At 52.0% G+C, this 14,013-nt stretch overlaps 2 protein-coding genes across 14 annotated transcripts in view; one reads left to right on the top strand and one right to left on the bottom strand.

Annotated features, from left to right (window-relative positions):
• UIMC1 (ubiquitin interaction motif containing 1) overlaps positions 1 to 3,075 on the bottom strand; it is a 38,971-nt gene extending 35,896 nt beyond the window's left edge. For 9 of the 12 annotated variants that reach the window (XR_008452172.1, XR_008452171.1, XM_054079246.1 and 6 more), the window contains exon 1: positions 2,932 to 3,075. The gene's annotated coding sequence lies outside the window, so the exon portion shown is untranslated. Of the gene's footprint in view, positions 96 to 1,755; positions 2,264 to 2,931 lie in introns of those variants that run through there. The other 3 variants (XM_054079249.1, XM_054079247.1, XM_054079248.1) reach the window with 3 other exon arrangements.
• A 160-nt stretch (positions 3,076 to 3,235) lies between these two features.
• ZNF346 (zinc finger protein 346) lies at positions 3,236 to 13,827 on the top strand. 2 transcript variants are annotated; one of them, XR_008452173.1, is made up of 7 exons: positions 3,236 to 3,535; positions 4,323 to 4,426; positions 4,521 to 4,616; positions 5,605 to 5,755; positions 7,327 to 7,566; positions 10,005 to 10,145; positions 11,429 to 13,827. XR_008452173.1 is itself a non-coding variant. In XM_054079256.1 (7 exons), the coding sequence occupies exons 1-7, from the start codon at positions 3,382 to 3,384 to the stop codon at positions 11,532 to 11,534; spliced, it is 945 nt and encodes a 314-aa protein (XP_053935231.1). In that variant the 5' UTR covers positions 3,367 to 3,381; the 3' UTR covers positions 11,535 to 13,827. The 2 variants fall into 2 exon arrangements, 1 of the variants encoding a protein (XP_053935231.1); XM_054079256.1 differs by having other exon boundaries at positions 3,367 to 3,535; positions 10,052 to 10,145.
• Positions 13,828 to 14,013: the final 186 nt, after the last annotated feature.

Genomic DNA, 14,013 nt, shown 5'->3' with positions numbered 1-14,013 from the left:
CAGAGAACAGCAGAGCTGGAAATGCAAGTCAAGCTGGCTGGTTCCCAGACCAGTGTCCTTCAACAGGATCATTCTGCCTTCCTTCAAGATCACTGAAATAGCTCAAATGTGCTGCTTAGATCTAAAATAAGAGTAAGAGAAGATGCAACAAAGATCCTACATTACCCAATATAGAGTCAAACCCTCCTCTGCAACACCACAAAATTGCAAACAGCCACTGTGTGTAGAAATGCTAATGAGCAAGAAGTTCAAAATCCCCATAGCCGCTAAGAACAGCAGTGCGCTGCTCCATCTACAGTCTAAGGCAGCAAGGTGAGGCTGAGAGAGGAATTCATGCATTGCCTCCCTACTATATGCAGCCTTCACAAGCTTCCCTCAGCCTCTCTGCCTTCCTTCTTCTGCAAACACATGCACACACATGCCTAGAGACAAAAGATTATTATCCTGGTGAGTCATGATTTGCGCTGAAGGTTTGCTGAGCTCTCTGAAGACAGAATATCATACGCAGCTCCAGAAAGGGCTGTGAGGACCACTGCAGTCCACAAACGTTTGTCTCCTTAGGAAGGCAAAATAAAAACAAGCACTGCTTTTGGAAAAGCACTAGCTCTTGCAAAACAAAGCTGTTCTGCTCCAGCTGAGCTGAACGCGGCTCTTGTTGGAATAGCCTCATTATATTTGCTCCATTTTTTATCTTTTGCTCCAAACGGTGTATTTGCCCTCTGCCCAGTGAGATGAGCAGGGCCTCTCACCCAGTGGCTGAGAACGGTTGGCCTCAAGGTGGGAACGCTCCCTTATCAGGAGGGAAACACACAGGCACGAGGATGGGGAGCAGCAGAGGAGAGGCCCACGCCTCAAGCACGGGAGCCTAGGCAGGGTCACTCTGCTTCTGGAGAGAGCCTGTAAACCTTTTCATCACAAAACAAGAGTGAACAGCAACAAGCAACCGCCACTCTGCTTTTAAATCGATGCTGGTACCATCAGCTCCCCTCTGACTCTGCGATACATCTTCTGCTTGATGCACTGTGCTAAATAAGAGATCACTGAGAAATATCAGCTGGAGTTATGATGAGTCACTTAACTCCAACATTTAAAGGAAAGGGAGAAAAAAAAAAGATGTAAGAGATGTAACCACACAACTCCCACAACACTTCTGAAAATGAAAGGACTTGTGGCAAAGAGCCTCTGTAAATGTAACTAAGGGAATAAGACAAGGAAGAGATCACTTGTAGCTGTGCTAGTCTGAGGCTGTGAGTGGGAGAAAGCGGTAATAGCTTTTATTAGACAAGCTGGTATAGCTGAGGGAAGAAAACAAGCATCAGAGCACACACTCCCTCCCCTTCAAGCGGGGAAGTTAAGCACAGCAGCTGTATTTTGCTTTTAGCATTCTCGGAAAGGACAGTTGCTAGTACCTGACGTGACGATACCTGCTCTCAGGCTCAGTGATAAAGGCCAAACACTGAATTATCCAAAACTACCTTTGCAGTTTGGCTGACAGACTCGTTTTCCAGTTATTCTTTTTTTTTCCCCCCAACTCTGAATTTAAGGTAATTTCTTTGTAAATGCTCTGACAGCAAAGGTGACCCCCCTGACAAGGTGCTCACGTATGCCACGCTTCTTCAGTCACATTTTTAGGGATATCCTTGAAGATCCCCAACTTGTGATTATTTGTCATTTTCCCTCTCATCTATCATTTTGATGAATCAGAAAGCAATTACCGACAGAATAATTCTAAATCTTGACACTGCAGCTACAGACCTGCCAAGCTGTGACAGCTTGAAAAATGCTTGAACACGAAGCCAAAAATGAATGACTCTCATCCCCGGATGAGTTTCTGAGCCGTTTGAGACACAGGCTGTCGCTTTGTAAACAACTCCCCCCACCTCAGGAAGAAGAAACACGATGCTCCCCGGCAGCAGAGCGAAGCGGCTCCATCGCTCCAGCAGGTCAGCACCGCACGCCTCCCTGGAAATATCATCCCTGGACCCTCGCTTGACCCAGCAGGCAGGGCCCAGCTGATGCTCTGCGAGCAGCAGGACACGACGGCTCACAGTGCCGCAGGGCAGAGGAATTGTTTACAGGATTTCTCCCTTCATAGAGGTGGCTCTTCTTGAGAAGGGACACAGGGACCACAGAGGCCACGCTCGCCCAAGCGCTGCGCATCTGCAAATGGCACTGAGCTCTGCGGGAGATGCTAAAGGCTCAGCTTCCCTCCATCCCAGCCCAAGCAGGTCCCGCACACAGCACCTCTCCCTCCTCTAAGGACAGGCGCTGCTTGGGGGGAGAGCTACCCTCTCCTTAGCACCAACCCGAGGTGCTCCCGCCCCCTTCCCAACAGGCAGGGAGGGCTCTGCAGGGAGACAGGCAGGGATGGGGTGAGGGCTGTGGAGCCAGCAGCAACCTGGGGAGGAGGTGGGGGCTCCCAGGCGGGATGGGGGTGACCGGGAGTAAGGGGATCGGCCGTAGCGGGGGCAAAGTGAAGGGACCGGGAGGGGCACGAGCCGCGGACCGGCGCTGGGAGGGCGCCTGGAACCGGGGCAGAGCGCAGGGGCGGTACTGGGGCGCCCTCCTCGGGGGGCAGGGTCCCCCCGGGGGAAAGCACAGGGGCGCAGCCCCGGAGGGGAGCGATACCCGGGAACGCAGCCCCGGGGCTGAGCCCTGGGTCACCGGTGCCGGGATTCCTTCGGGCCCGAGCAGCCCTGGAGCGGCTCCGGGATCCCTGCGGGTCGGGGGTGGTGAGTGGGGGCGAACAGCTGCCCCTGGGGCAGCCCCGGGGCCAGAACGGAAACACGCCGGGGCCACAGAGAGGAGGGCAGCCCCGGTACCGGGACACCCCGGGGCCGGGCAGCCCCAGTCCCAGTGCCAGGCTCCCCCCGGGGCCGCGCAGCCCCGGAAGGCCCCAGTCCCGGCCGCCCTTGGGGCACAGGTACTCACCGGGCCCGGCCGCCCGGCCGGTGCCTCCCGCCGCGGCCGCGGGGCTCCCGCCGCGCTCAAGCTGCCGGCGGAGGCCTCATTGCCCGCACCCAAGATGGCGGCAGCGGCTTCGCGCCGCGTCACGTGGGCGGTGCCGCTTAGCGGGCAGGCGGCAAAGTGGGCCCCAAGGGAACCGTGGGCATCGATGCCTTTTCCCGGGAGGAGCCGGCGCTGTCGCCATCTCTTAGCCCAGTGCCGGGCGCTCCGGTGAGCGCCGGTTCTCCTAGAGAAGGGAAGCGCGGAGTGGAGGGCGCCCCAAACCCCTGCCCGCTTGGCCTCAGCACCTCAAAGCCACCTCTACGCCTAACGCTGTCACCGCAGCAACCGCTGTGCTGCTGAAGCGCCCGTAATAACCGGGCCCCGCCGGGGCCGCTGCGCTCGGCCGCCTGCGCCGCCCTGCCCACAAGCAATATGGCGACCGCCGCCTCGCCTAGCGGTCACGTGACGCGCGCGCCCTCCCGTGACGGTGGGGGGATCTCGCGAGCGCGGCGCGAGGCGGCGGCCATGGCGGACGGGGCGGGTAGCAACGGGGACGCCGTGGGACCGCCGGTGGGCAAGGAGGCGGGTGAGGAGCGGGGGGAACCGAGGGGCAAGGAGGAGGGTGAAGAGGCGGGGGGGACTGAGCGGCAAGGAGGCGGGTGAGGAGCAGAGGGAAACGGGGGCAAGGGGAGGAACTGGGGGGCAGCGGGGGCGGGTGAGGCAAGGGGCGGCCCCGCTACCCCCACATCACCTCGGTGGTTTCCTTGCTCACACCGGTTGTGCCCCCCTGTCACCTCAGTTTTCCTCCTCACCCTGGCCGCGCCCTCTCCCAAACCCAGTTATGCCTTTCACCCCGGTTGCGCCCCCGACCCCAGTTGTGCCCCCCAGCCCACCCTCATGGCTCCCCGCCTCGTTGTGCTCCACACCCCCCCCCAGTTTGTACCCTGTCTTACCCTGGTTGTGAACCTGCCCGCGCCCCACCCTGGTAATTCCTTTCATGCACCGCGGTTGTGCCCCTCATCACCCTGGTGGTTCCCTCCACTCCCCCCTGTTGTGCCCCCAATCATCCCCCTGGTTGTGCCACCCACCCCAGTTTCTCCCGCCCTGGCTGTGCCCCCCAAGTTGCATCCCCCCTCCTCACGGCGGTTGTATCGCCCGCCCCCATAGTGCTGCCACCGCAGTCACACTGCCTCCCTCTCACCCTGGTCATGCCCCCATCCACACCCTGGTTGTATCCATCCCACTTCCCCATTAGTGCCCCATTTCCCCCCAATCCCCCTTCACCCCAGTTGTGCCCCCTCGTTCCCTCTCACCCCAGAGGAACCCCCCCCATCCCCTCTTACATGGGTTACAGCCCCCCTCTCACCCCACAGTGGAGCGCCTGATCCGGGAGAACGGCCACATCTTCACAGAGGCGCAGTGCAAGGTGTGCAGTGCTCTGCTCATTTCCGAGTCGCAGAGACTGGCCCACTACCAGGTAGGGAACAGGGAGTCGCTGCCACCTGCCATTGCTCACCTGGGGTGATGGTCTCCTGGCTGGGCACGTCTCTCTCTCTCTCTGCTTTCTCCAGAGCAAGAAGCACGCCAACAAGGTGAGGAGGTACCTGTCCATCCATGGCGGAGAGGAGCTCGCCCACGGGAAGAAAATGAAGCTGGATGCAAAGCAGGTGAAAGCATAGAGGCCTTTGGGCTTAAACAGTGCCGAGTGGGACGGGCTACCACAGGCTACCTATGGGCTGGGCACCTTTGTGAATGAATGAGGGAAACACTCAGAAGGGGCGCTGTGAGAACCAGAGAGCTCCGTGGCAGCAGAGTGGCCAGGCCTGCTTTCAGCGGGCACAGGTCCTGCCGCCCTTCTGTGTCAAACAGCCTCTGTATGTCTGCCCTGGTGCAACAAATGCGCCTTGTCTTCCAGTAGTCTCGCTAGTGAAAGTGAATAGGAGTGGCAGCTTGTCAGTGGTGTCATTGCACAACCTTTACTGTCACCCAGCATGTTGGGTTGACCGTCTCTCAGAATTCTCATTCAAGGGCGATTTTTTTTTTTAACTTATTTAGGTTTGCCCACCCTGTAGTTGGAGCGCGTTGGTCAGTAAAGGCACCACATTACGCTCAGCCATCTGTCTGCCCCGTGACTCATTTGGGAAACAGATTCTACTTTTATGATTACTCCAGCTTTAATCCTTAGCTCTCAGTGGGGGATAAAGGTGGATGCCTTCGCACATAGTGTTAAGCTTAGAAATGACTGCTGCTGCCTGCTTTGCTGGCATCGTGTTGCAGATGACCCAGCTGCTGATGATGTTTGTGATGCTCCGTTGACATCTTGCAGTGTAAAAGGCTGCCTCTTCCCATTCCAGCAGCCATACACTTAACCTTGTCCTTAAACCAAACAGGCCAGGGCTGTCCTTCTGCCTGAAGCGTTTCAGATTTTAGAAAGTAGTCTGGTGCAAGAATATTCTCTGGTGCAGGAGAGAATAAGACTGCATCATGGAGTCATACTCGGTCACGCTTCTTCAAATGAACACCCAAATGTCTCCTATTACCTTGTTTTCTTAGACCCTCAAGCCTTGGTGTTTGTTCTCGTAATGAGAAGGTTGGATGAGGTGACCTGCAGAGGTCCCTCACAACCTCAGCCACTCTGCGGTTCTGTGTGAACAGGACGGCAAGCAGGAAGGCAGCAGTGGGGAAGATCGGAACAAGTGTTGTCCCATCTGCAACATGACATTTTCCTCCCCGGCTGTGGCAACATCTCACTACTTGGGCAAGACTCACGCCAAGAACATGAAGCAGCAGTCCCCCAAAGTGGAAGGTAGGACTGCAGCGCCTTCGTGTTGCACTGAGAGGCTGTTCAAGTTATAAGAGAAGTTCAGAGGTTCATTGGCTCTTAAGTGTCAGCCCTTGTAAGGATGTGCGTACTCTTTACTGTAAGCCAGCAGTGCACCTCCAGAGAGGTGGCCCCTCGCAGCAGGCTGCTTGATGGGCTGGCATTGCCGAAAAGTTGCATTGGTTTTTGGTTTGCTTTGTCAGGGAGAAATGCAGCTGGCAGCAGCATTATAGCCCTCCCTGCCTGCAGGGCCAGGAGAGAGCCACTCTTCTGGGCCATGGTATTAAGCTGTGGAAATGCCTAAAAGCTTACAGGGACTGAAATGACTGGTGAAACTCCTGTAAGAGAAATTCCTCAGGGCTACTCCACTACAAAGATGTAACCTCTGCGATCCAGGGACTTGTGAGCTGCAGATCGCTGGGAACTGGGAGTGTCGCTAGGAAGCATCAGCACATGCTTGTCCTGACCTTACGCTTTTCCCACGGCACCTGCCGTTGATTGCTGTCATGGTGGGATGCAGTCCAAGCAGATCTCAGGTTAGACTCAGTGCAGCTGCCTGTGTGTCCTGTCCCTTTGCCAGCAGATGGAAAGGCCCAGAGTATGGAGAGGGAGATCCGCTGTCCTGGGTGAGTAGGGGCAGCCAAGAGCCTGGGGTGCTGTAGCTGGTCAGGACAGAGGGAAAACACAACCTCTGGTTGAACCTGAAGATGACAGCTCGTGCTAGCTCTGAGCTGGGGATCTTTCAAGCAGAATCTGTCCGTCTTGGAGTGTCTTCATGGCTTTGCTAGGTTGTATGCACACAGTGAAGCCACCTCTGAGGTCAGGGTGAGCTGTGGCATGTTTTTGCTCTTTGAAGACCTTGCTTTTGGGTATGAGAGGAGCTTTCAGGAAGGGATGTATGTATGCCTGAGCAGTCTGGCATGTAGTTTCCTTTTCAGCATCAGAGAAGCTCTCTGGTCTTTAGAAGGTTTCTCACTGTGGTCTTTGTTGCCCTGTGGCGAGGCTGCAGATTTCTCCATCCGACAGGAGAGACGCCTCTCTGTGTGGATTCACTCTGTCAGACCTAATCCTGTTCATGCTGTTTCTCAGGCAAGACTTTTTGTGACCTTGGTTCAGGATCAAGTGTTTCTGGAAACCCTCCTGCCTTTGCCACGCAGGAGCTTGTACTTGTGTTCTGGCTGCATCCCTCTTTCTCTTCCTGGGTGATGGTAATAGCAGGTGGAACCTTACCCATGTTCAGCGGCTTGAATACAGTCATGCTTGTATTAACTCCACTAAGGAGAACTATGCAAATCTATTGGGGTTTTTTTGTAACCCTGGAAGTTTTTCTGGCCTGCTCTGACTTGCCTTACAACAGGTCTTTCAATGCACAGCATTAAGGGAAGGGGTAGGAGCAGTGTGAATTCATCTCAATGTCTCACGCTCTCTGTCTAGGTTTGAGATTTAGGTGAGGTGGTTGGGTTTTGTTTTTAACGTGGGTTTTGGGGAAATAAAGTGCTTTTTCTTTTTTACCTCTGAGTTCTGTGACTGACCAAGAGTTTGGCTTCACCTTACAGAAGCAGTGCCCCCACAGAAGCATCCTGCCACGCTCCCCACCTCTGCTGTGTCTTCTAATGAAGAGAACAAGGACATTACTGACCCAGACAAATTCTGTAGCCTCTGCCATGCCACTTTCAACAACCCCCTTATGGCAAAACAGCATTATGTAGGCAAAAAGCACAGAAAGCAGGAGACCAAACACAAGCTGATGGCACACTATGGCCGAACCCCTGATGCACCAGCATCGTCCTTCATGGGTGAGTTCTTGGCAGGCTAATAAATAGCTGAGCAACAGCGTGGGGGAACAACAGTGTGTGTCCAAAAGGTCTTTGTGGAGGGAGCAGGGGGGAAAAGCTGGTGATAGGGATCTTGGTTATACACCTTAAGATTGAGTAGTACCTCTCCTGGTAGCAAGAGAGGATTTAGACCGCGAGTTTGTCACCATAGGCTCGTGACAAGCTCTGGGCTGTGTTTTGCAGTGTTGTCTAATTGGGGACGTTATCCTTTTTATTCTCTCTGCAGATAATACAGGGATTTTAACCAATACTGTTTCTAGCTAGGTGCGGATTGCATCCAAAATGGAAAGATAAAAGTGGCATTTGATGCTTAAAAAACATCTTCAGAGGGGACTAGTCAAAGGTGGAAGAAATAGGTTTGACTGCACCTGCTGCTTCAAAGCGCATGAAACCCAGAGAGATTTCTCCCTGAATGCCTTTCTGCCTCTGTGTGGGCACTTCCATCTGATGAACTAATGAAACTCTCTCTGGAGCAAGCAGGAATGTGAAAAAAAGCCCAAGAAGTATTAAGGAGGAACTTTAGGCAGACAGTTAGAACTCATTTGGTTTATGATCTGCTGCTTATGAGCACTTCTACTCCATGAAAGCCCTTGGAGTCCAGTGAAAGCCTTAGGAGCTCACAGTAAACTCCCTTGTTCCTCCCAGCAGCCTTCTGTTGGAGCAGGAAGTCTAGTACCTGCTGGATGCTTGAGCTAAATAATAAGCAGACAAATCATCTTAAGATCTTCTTCAAGGGCTTCTTCCTCTGTCATAAAAACCCACACAAGTAGAAGATTAATTATTCTAATTCTTTGCAGGCCACCTTTAGATACCGGTAGCACTTATGAGAAATGAGGCTCAATTATCCAAGTAATATTCTCTCCCACATTGCGTAGTCGTGTGGGAGATGGAAAAGGTGCTTGGTATCTAGCCTTGCCCATCTGCTCTTTACCTAATTAGCGGGGCTTGATGAATGGTTCCACTTTAGTGCAGCTCAGGCACTGACAGTGGCAGGAGCCCCAGCCCAGGCAGGCTGGGTAGGTGGGCAATGCCCTTGCCTGTGTGAGTGACGTTTCCTGTGAAGTGCCTGCGGAAGCAGAGTCCCTACGTCCACATCTCCATGGCACTTGCGCTTGTTGAGGCAAGGTTTTGGAACCTGAACTTGTCTGATCAGAGGCTGCTTGAATGTGATGGGCTGCAGTCAGGGGTGTTTTCTCCCACTCTCTTTGTCCATCTCTGTGTTAACAGCCACGCCTGTCCCTAAGCTTCTCTCTGCTGCAATCTCAGTGATGGCAGGTAAAGGCGTGTTCTTTGCAGTGTAACACTACAGTGTTTGTCTGCTTAAAGTTCCTCTAGTTTGAGGTGCAGGAGTGCAGTTTAGACAACCTGGTGCACGCATGTGTCTGCTGGATTTGGAACAGAGATCTTGACCCCAGCCATGCAGGGAAGCAGACCTGAGGGCTGCAATGGCCCCTCTGGCCTTCACCACGAGTCCTGCTTTGTTTAGAGTTGGGTGTCGCACTAGAGTCTGAAATCTCTCTGAGGTGCTGCAGCCAGGTGGGGAAATGCCTGCTACGTCGTGTGCTGTGCTTCTTACTCGGTGATTATGGTGCTCGCACCCCTGGTGTGAGTGTCTGCTTTCACCTTAAGGAAATGTTTTCTTTGTGAGCCTCCAGGCAGAGCCCTTCCCCAGCGAGGCAAAATTGAGGAACGCTTACTGTCTTGAGGACAACTGCCCAAATTTTCCCCCGTTAGAGACTCCTGTGCTGCTGTGCTTGCCTGTTCGGTATCTGTGACCTCTCGAACTTTAATTCCAGCTGGAGTTGTCAGGTTGCACAAACCATTGAGTTGTCCAGTACAACTATTGTTGGAAACTTTTTTTTTTTGCCGTTAACTGATACGCTGACTGAAACCAAACTGCTTGAGGATAGAGCTTAATATTCTCAGTTGGCACCTCAGCAAGGCTTAGCAGAATGCTGCGTTGTAAAACTGGACATTGTGTGTAATCTCTTCTGACTGCTTTTAATTTTTATCAAAACAATTCAAGCTTACAAATTAAGTATCTCCCTCATTTTCTGTTATGAGATGTACAGATCAGGAGAGGTGGGAATTTGGGAGTTAAAAGGACTTGCAAAGGCAGTAAAAATCAGGTTTGGTGTCCTAATGCTGGGACTTTTACTATGTCTGATATTGTGAACTGTTAATAGAAAACATTTCTTTGTATTTACAGATAAACAAACCCATGTTCTGACCAGGAAAACTTTTCTGGCTTAATGATTCCTTCACAGTGACTGGCGGATGCGTGGTGGGGTAGTGGGATTCTGTCACTTCCCCATCTGGTCAGGCTATTGACTTGCTATTTGTCTTTTGTTTACTTGTTTAGCACATGAAGTGATTAATTTCTCACTTATTTCTACCAGGCACCAGGTTGTTGGCTAGCTGTGTGCTAACATTGATGTCTTTTCAGCCGGGAAGGGGTACCCCTGCAGCACATGTAACATAGTACTGAACTCCATAGAGCAGTACCAAGCGCACATCAGCGGCTTCAAACACAAGAATCAGTAAGTAACATTCTTGTCTAAGTGTTTCCAGCCTCGCTGATCAAATCAATAGCTTAAGTATAATTTAAACTGCAGTTTTGAACGCGTATTTCCAGCTGACTTGCAAGCAGAACAAACAGGTTTGTGCAAGCCTGCTCTGTTTGTCCTGCAGCCCATTCGCTCCAGCAGCTCCCTCTGCAGACAGCTCTGGGATGCTGCTGAAGTGCCCTGCAGTTACTTTTGGTTCTTGATGGTTCAGCTCGTTGTGGGCCTTTGCAGTGAGCGCATCCAGCCTGACACTCGTTAAACACCGTTTCTGTAACAACTGAGATTTTAATTTAATTAAAGACTGGCTCAGTGGAGATCTGCTTGCCATTGTAATCTCTCTCGGGGTTACTTGTCTTAAAATTTGGCATGTAGTCAGCACGCTCCAGAAACCTAGACTGTATTCGTGAACTTGCTTGCTCAGCCAGAGTTAAATAATGGCATCTCCTGCATATATTATTAATCCGAAAAACTTACGCAGCCAGATGATTAATACCAAAAACACTGTCAAAGCTTAGATCTCTAATTTCAAAGCCTTTGCTTAAGAGGATCAGTAATGAGCCTGGGTTGGTTGGAGAGCTTCTCACTAGAAAGAGATATTGGGAAACCCTGTGTAAAGTGAGGGCAGACTCCAAATTTCCTGGAGAGGACAGGCGGAAAAACTGGGGTCTCTTGTTGCCTGTCTGTAGAATAACATCCCCATGGTCCCTTGGTTCTCTGGAGTACTTGACTGGAAGACACAGGCTCCATTCGTCATTCCAGGAAAGTCCAGGCTCTGGAACAGCCCAACTGGATCATCAAATAGCAACTATCCCCTTCTAGATGAATAATATTGAGGATGCTTCCAACACACACGCATAAATGTTCCCTTTAAGGACATGGATGTTGTCTGAGCTCTTGCCAACCACACAGCTCCCTTTCAGAAAGCTGTTTCTGGATTCAGCTGTTCAGTCCTGTTCCAGGCCAGCTTCTGCACTCTTCAAGAGAGCCAGGCTACTTGCTTTGTATTGGAAGCTCTTTAATAGTCCTCGAGCTGTGCAATAGCTAATTCTGCTGTGCTAAAGGTGTCTGTTTACACACATGCACAGAGGGCAAGGATGCACTTGGAAGCTTTTCTGGCAAGTTCTTGACTTGGCTGCAGTAGGTTGTTACTGACAGCCGTGCCTGCTGAGCAGTGATTGCAGCTGGCAGATTTCAGAGCACTTCTGACATTGTCTCCTTTTTTTCCTTCTGTTCCTCTTGCTCCCTTTGATGTCCAGGATGCCAGGAGCAGCACCAGTTGTTGGACCGTTCCCGCCACAGCAGTATGTCCGGGAAGAGTCCACTGCCCCAGGAGGATACAGTTATTTCAGCCAGGACTTCTAGAGCTGATTGCAGCACTGTTCTTGGAGTTGTTGGTGGCCCAAGAACGCACATCCTTTGCCAGCCCACAATGGTTTCATTATCCCTCTGGATAAGCAAAGCCCTGTCCTCCTGTATGCACCCGTTGAGCAGAACGGGGACTGAATCTGTCAGAAAAAGGATCCAGCTGGAAGAGACTTGCTAGACAGCAAATACTTCACTCCCTTTAGAGTAGTTTTCATTGTGTAATTGCTTCCTGTGAAGGTGGGTGCGATGTGAGGGGAAGTGTGTATCTGGTATAACGAGGGTTTGGCAATAGGCTGGTAGTGGCTCTCTCCTCTCTCACCACAGCAAATAATGGATTCCTGCACCTGGAGAGCCAGCATTCTGTGCTCAGAAGTGGCTTTTGCTGGAGGAGATTTCCTAGACCATAGTGAGCAGTGCTTATGCAGCATGGATAGGACACAGTGCAGGTTGCCTGGCTTTGTACAGGCCTAAAATAGGAAATAACCCACATGGCATCTCTATCTGTGCCTCCTGTGGTCAGGTTTGTGTGCAGAATTTCATGAGCCGCTGTTTGCCATTAGAGCCTTTTGCAGTACCGCAGCCGTTGGTTCTGGAGCTGGGTTGTTTTGGTCTAACGAGTTGTTACAGCTTGTGGTGTGCAAAGTGCTGCTGGTGGGAATGGAGGGCTGCCAGAGAGGTTCAGGCTCCTGGCTCTCCTGAGCAATCTGCTCTGAGGATTTCCACGTGGAAGGACATAACTGTTTAGCCTGGTTTCCTATGGAAACAGGTGTGTACGTGATCATTCACCATGCGTGTCTTTACCCCCTGTGACTTAAACCAGCCTCGGCCAAACTTGATAGCGGTAGAGGTCTCCAAGATCTGAATGCAATCAGCAGAGGAAAGTAGAGCAGAGTGAGTTCATTGCTAATTCTGTCAGGGTCTGCATGGAAGTGCAGCATTTTACCTTCTGCCACCAAAATACTCTGGGGAAGGAAGGTTTTGAAGGAAAAGAGAGGGAATAAATCTAGGTGCAGCAGGAAACCGTAGCGTAACTTGGTCAAATTGTTAGCTGACTAAAAAGCTCCAGATCCTTTAGAAACCTGCCTTCATTAGTCATTCGTTAGACACTACTTGCCCAGCCCCTCTCTTCAAAGTTCTTACACATTTGTACCATCCTGGAAAATGGATGTTCTATATTTCAAACTCAGAAATCAAGACTAATGGTCTCTTCATGGTGCTAAAGTACTAGATCTGTTAGGAAGGGTGGGTAGGCATCTGAGGCCGTTGTGTGTTTTGGATGAGTTCTTTAGATGTTTTGCCTTAGGCTAAGGCATTGCCTCTTCCCTGCTAGCCCACCACAAGAGCCATGTGTGTTGGGCTGGCCTCATGTTCAGTCCCAGCGCTCCAAGTCAGGCACCCCTCGGCTTTGTCCCAGCATCGGTGGCTCCGTGGAGCTGAGACTTAGCTAGACAGCGGCAAACACTGCTTTTTTTCTTCCATATGGCAGAAGGATGCAGATGTGACCTCTCTGAGGACTCGCCTGGCTGGTGGGGCTCTGAGGGGCTGGTAGGAGCATGAGTGACTGCTGTGGGTACACTGCACTGCGGGAGTGGGCTCAGCCAAGCTGCTGCTGCCTCCACTGCATGAGCCCAGCAGCTGCTGGAGGGCAGTCTGGGGTTCTTAACTCCCAGCAACGTGTGCCAGGGGAGCAGCTGACACTTTCTCGAGGCTGAGAGCTGGGCTGTAGTACTTCCAAAATCTGGTGTGTGTGCTGGTCAGGTTAAGCAAGAAGAGAGAGAGTTGGTTGCTAATCTCGGTGCTTGGAGTGAGTGCCTTCCCTTCCCCACTCAAGGCTGAGCATGAGTTTTGTTCTTCACCCTGAACAGAATCTGCCATCTTCCCTTAGGACAGGCTCCTGCTGGTCTGGGTTCGCCTTCCTAATGTTTTCCAGTCTTGCTCCACTGCTGAGGTCAGACCTTAGTCTCCTGCTACAGGGGGAGTCCTTTTAAACCTTATGAGCTGATCAATGAGCAGAAAATTGCGGTGACCTGAAGGAAGCATTGTGCGCCTGGTAGTCCTGGATGGCTTCCAACTCCGATCTCTGCTGCTTAGCTCTCATCCCGCAGTACCAGGGCAGGTGCCTGCTAGATGTGCTACGCATCAACACCAAGAGGGATCCATTTCCAGCACTGCCCAGTCTGGTGTGTCACTCCTGTCTGTGTACTGACAGTTTTGCCTTCCCCTGTACACAGTGTTTATGTATCTTCTGTTTCCCTAAGGTGAAGCTCTCCAAATAGAGTGTTTATTACTAGTCTTGGGTGCTGTGTCTTTGCTAGAGCCCTTCCTGGAGTTTTGCCGTACTTCAAAGCAAAGAGCAGGATGCAGACACCTTTTGAAATATTTGGGAGGGGCAGGAGACTTGTGTTTCCATCTGTCCTCCTCAAGGCTGTGCCATCATCCCACAGCACCCTGAGGGCCAGACAAAGCCCATGAGTGC

The sequence above is a fragment of the Cuculus canorus genome, chromosome 14 (assembly GCF_017976375.1).
Source record: "Cuculus canorus isolate bCucCan1 chromosome 14, bCucCan1.pri, whole genome shotgun sequence".
NCBI lineage: Eukaryota > Metazoa > Chordata > Aves > Cuculiformes > Cuculidae > Cuculus > Cuculus canorus.
This window is presented reverse-complemented; position numbering and strand designations above follow the sequence as displayed.

Coding starts and splice junctions, on each gene's coding strand:
- ZNF346 (XM_054079256.1), top strand. CDS start 3,382: ATGGCGACCGCCGCCTCGCCTAGCGGTCACGTGACGCGCGCGCCCTCC. Junction 4,617..5,604: donor TGAAGCTGGATGCAAAGCAG/GTGAAAGCATAG, acceptor CTGTGTGAACAG/GACGGCAAGCAGGAAGGCAG. Junction 10,146..11,428: donor GGCTTCAAACACAAGAATCA/GTAAGTAACATT, acceptor TTTGATGTCCAG/GATGCCAGGAGCAGCACCAG.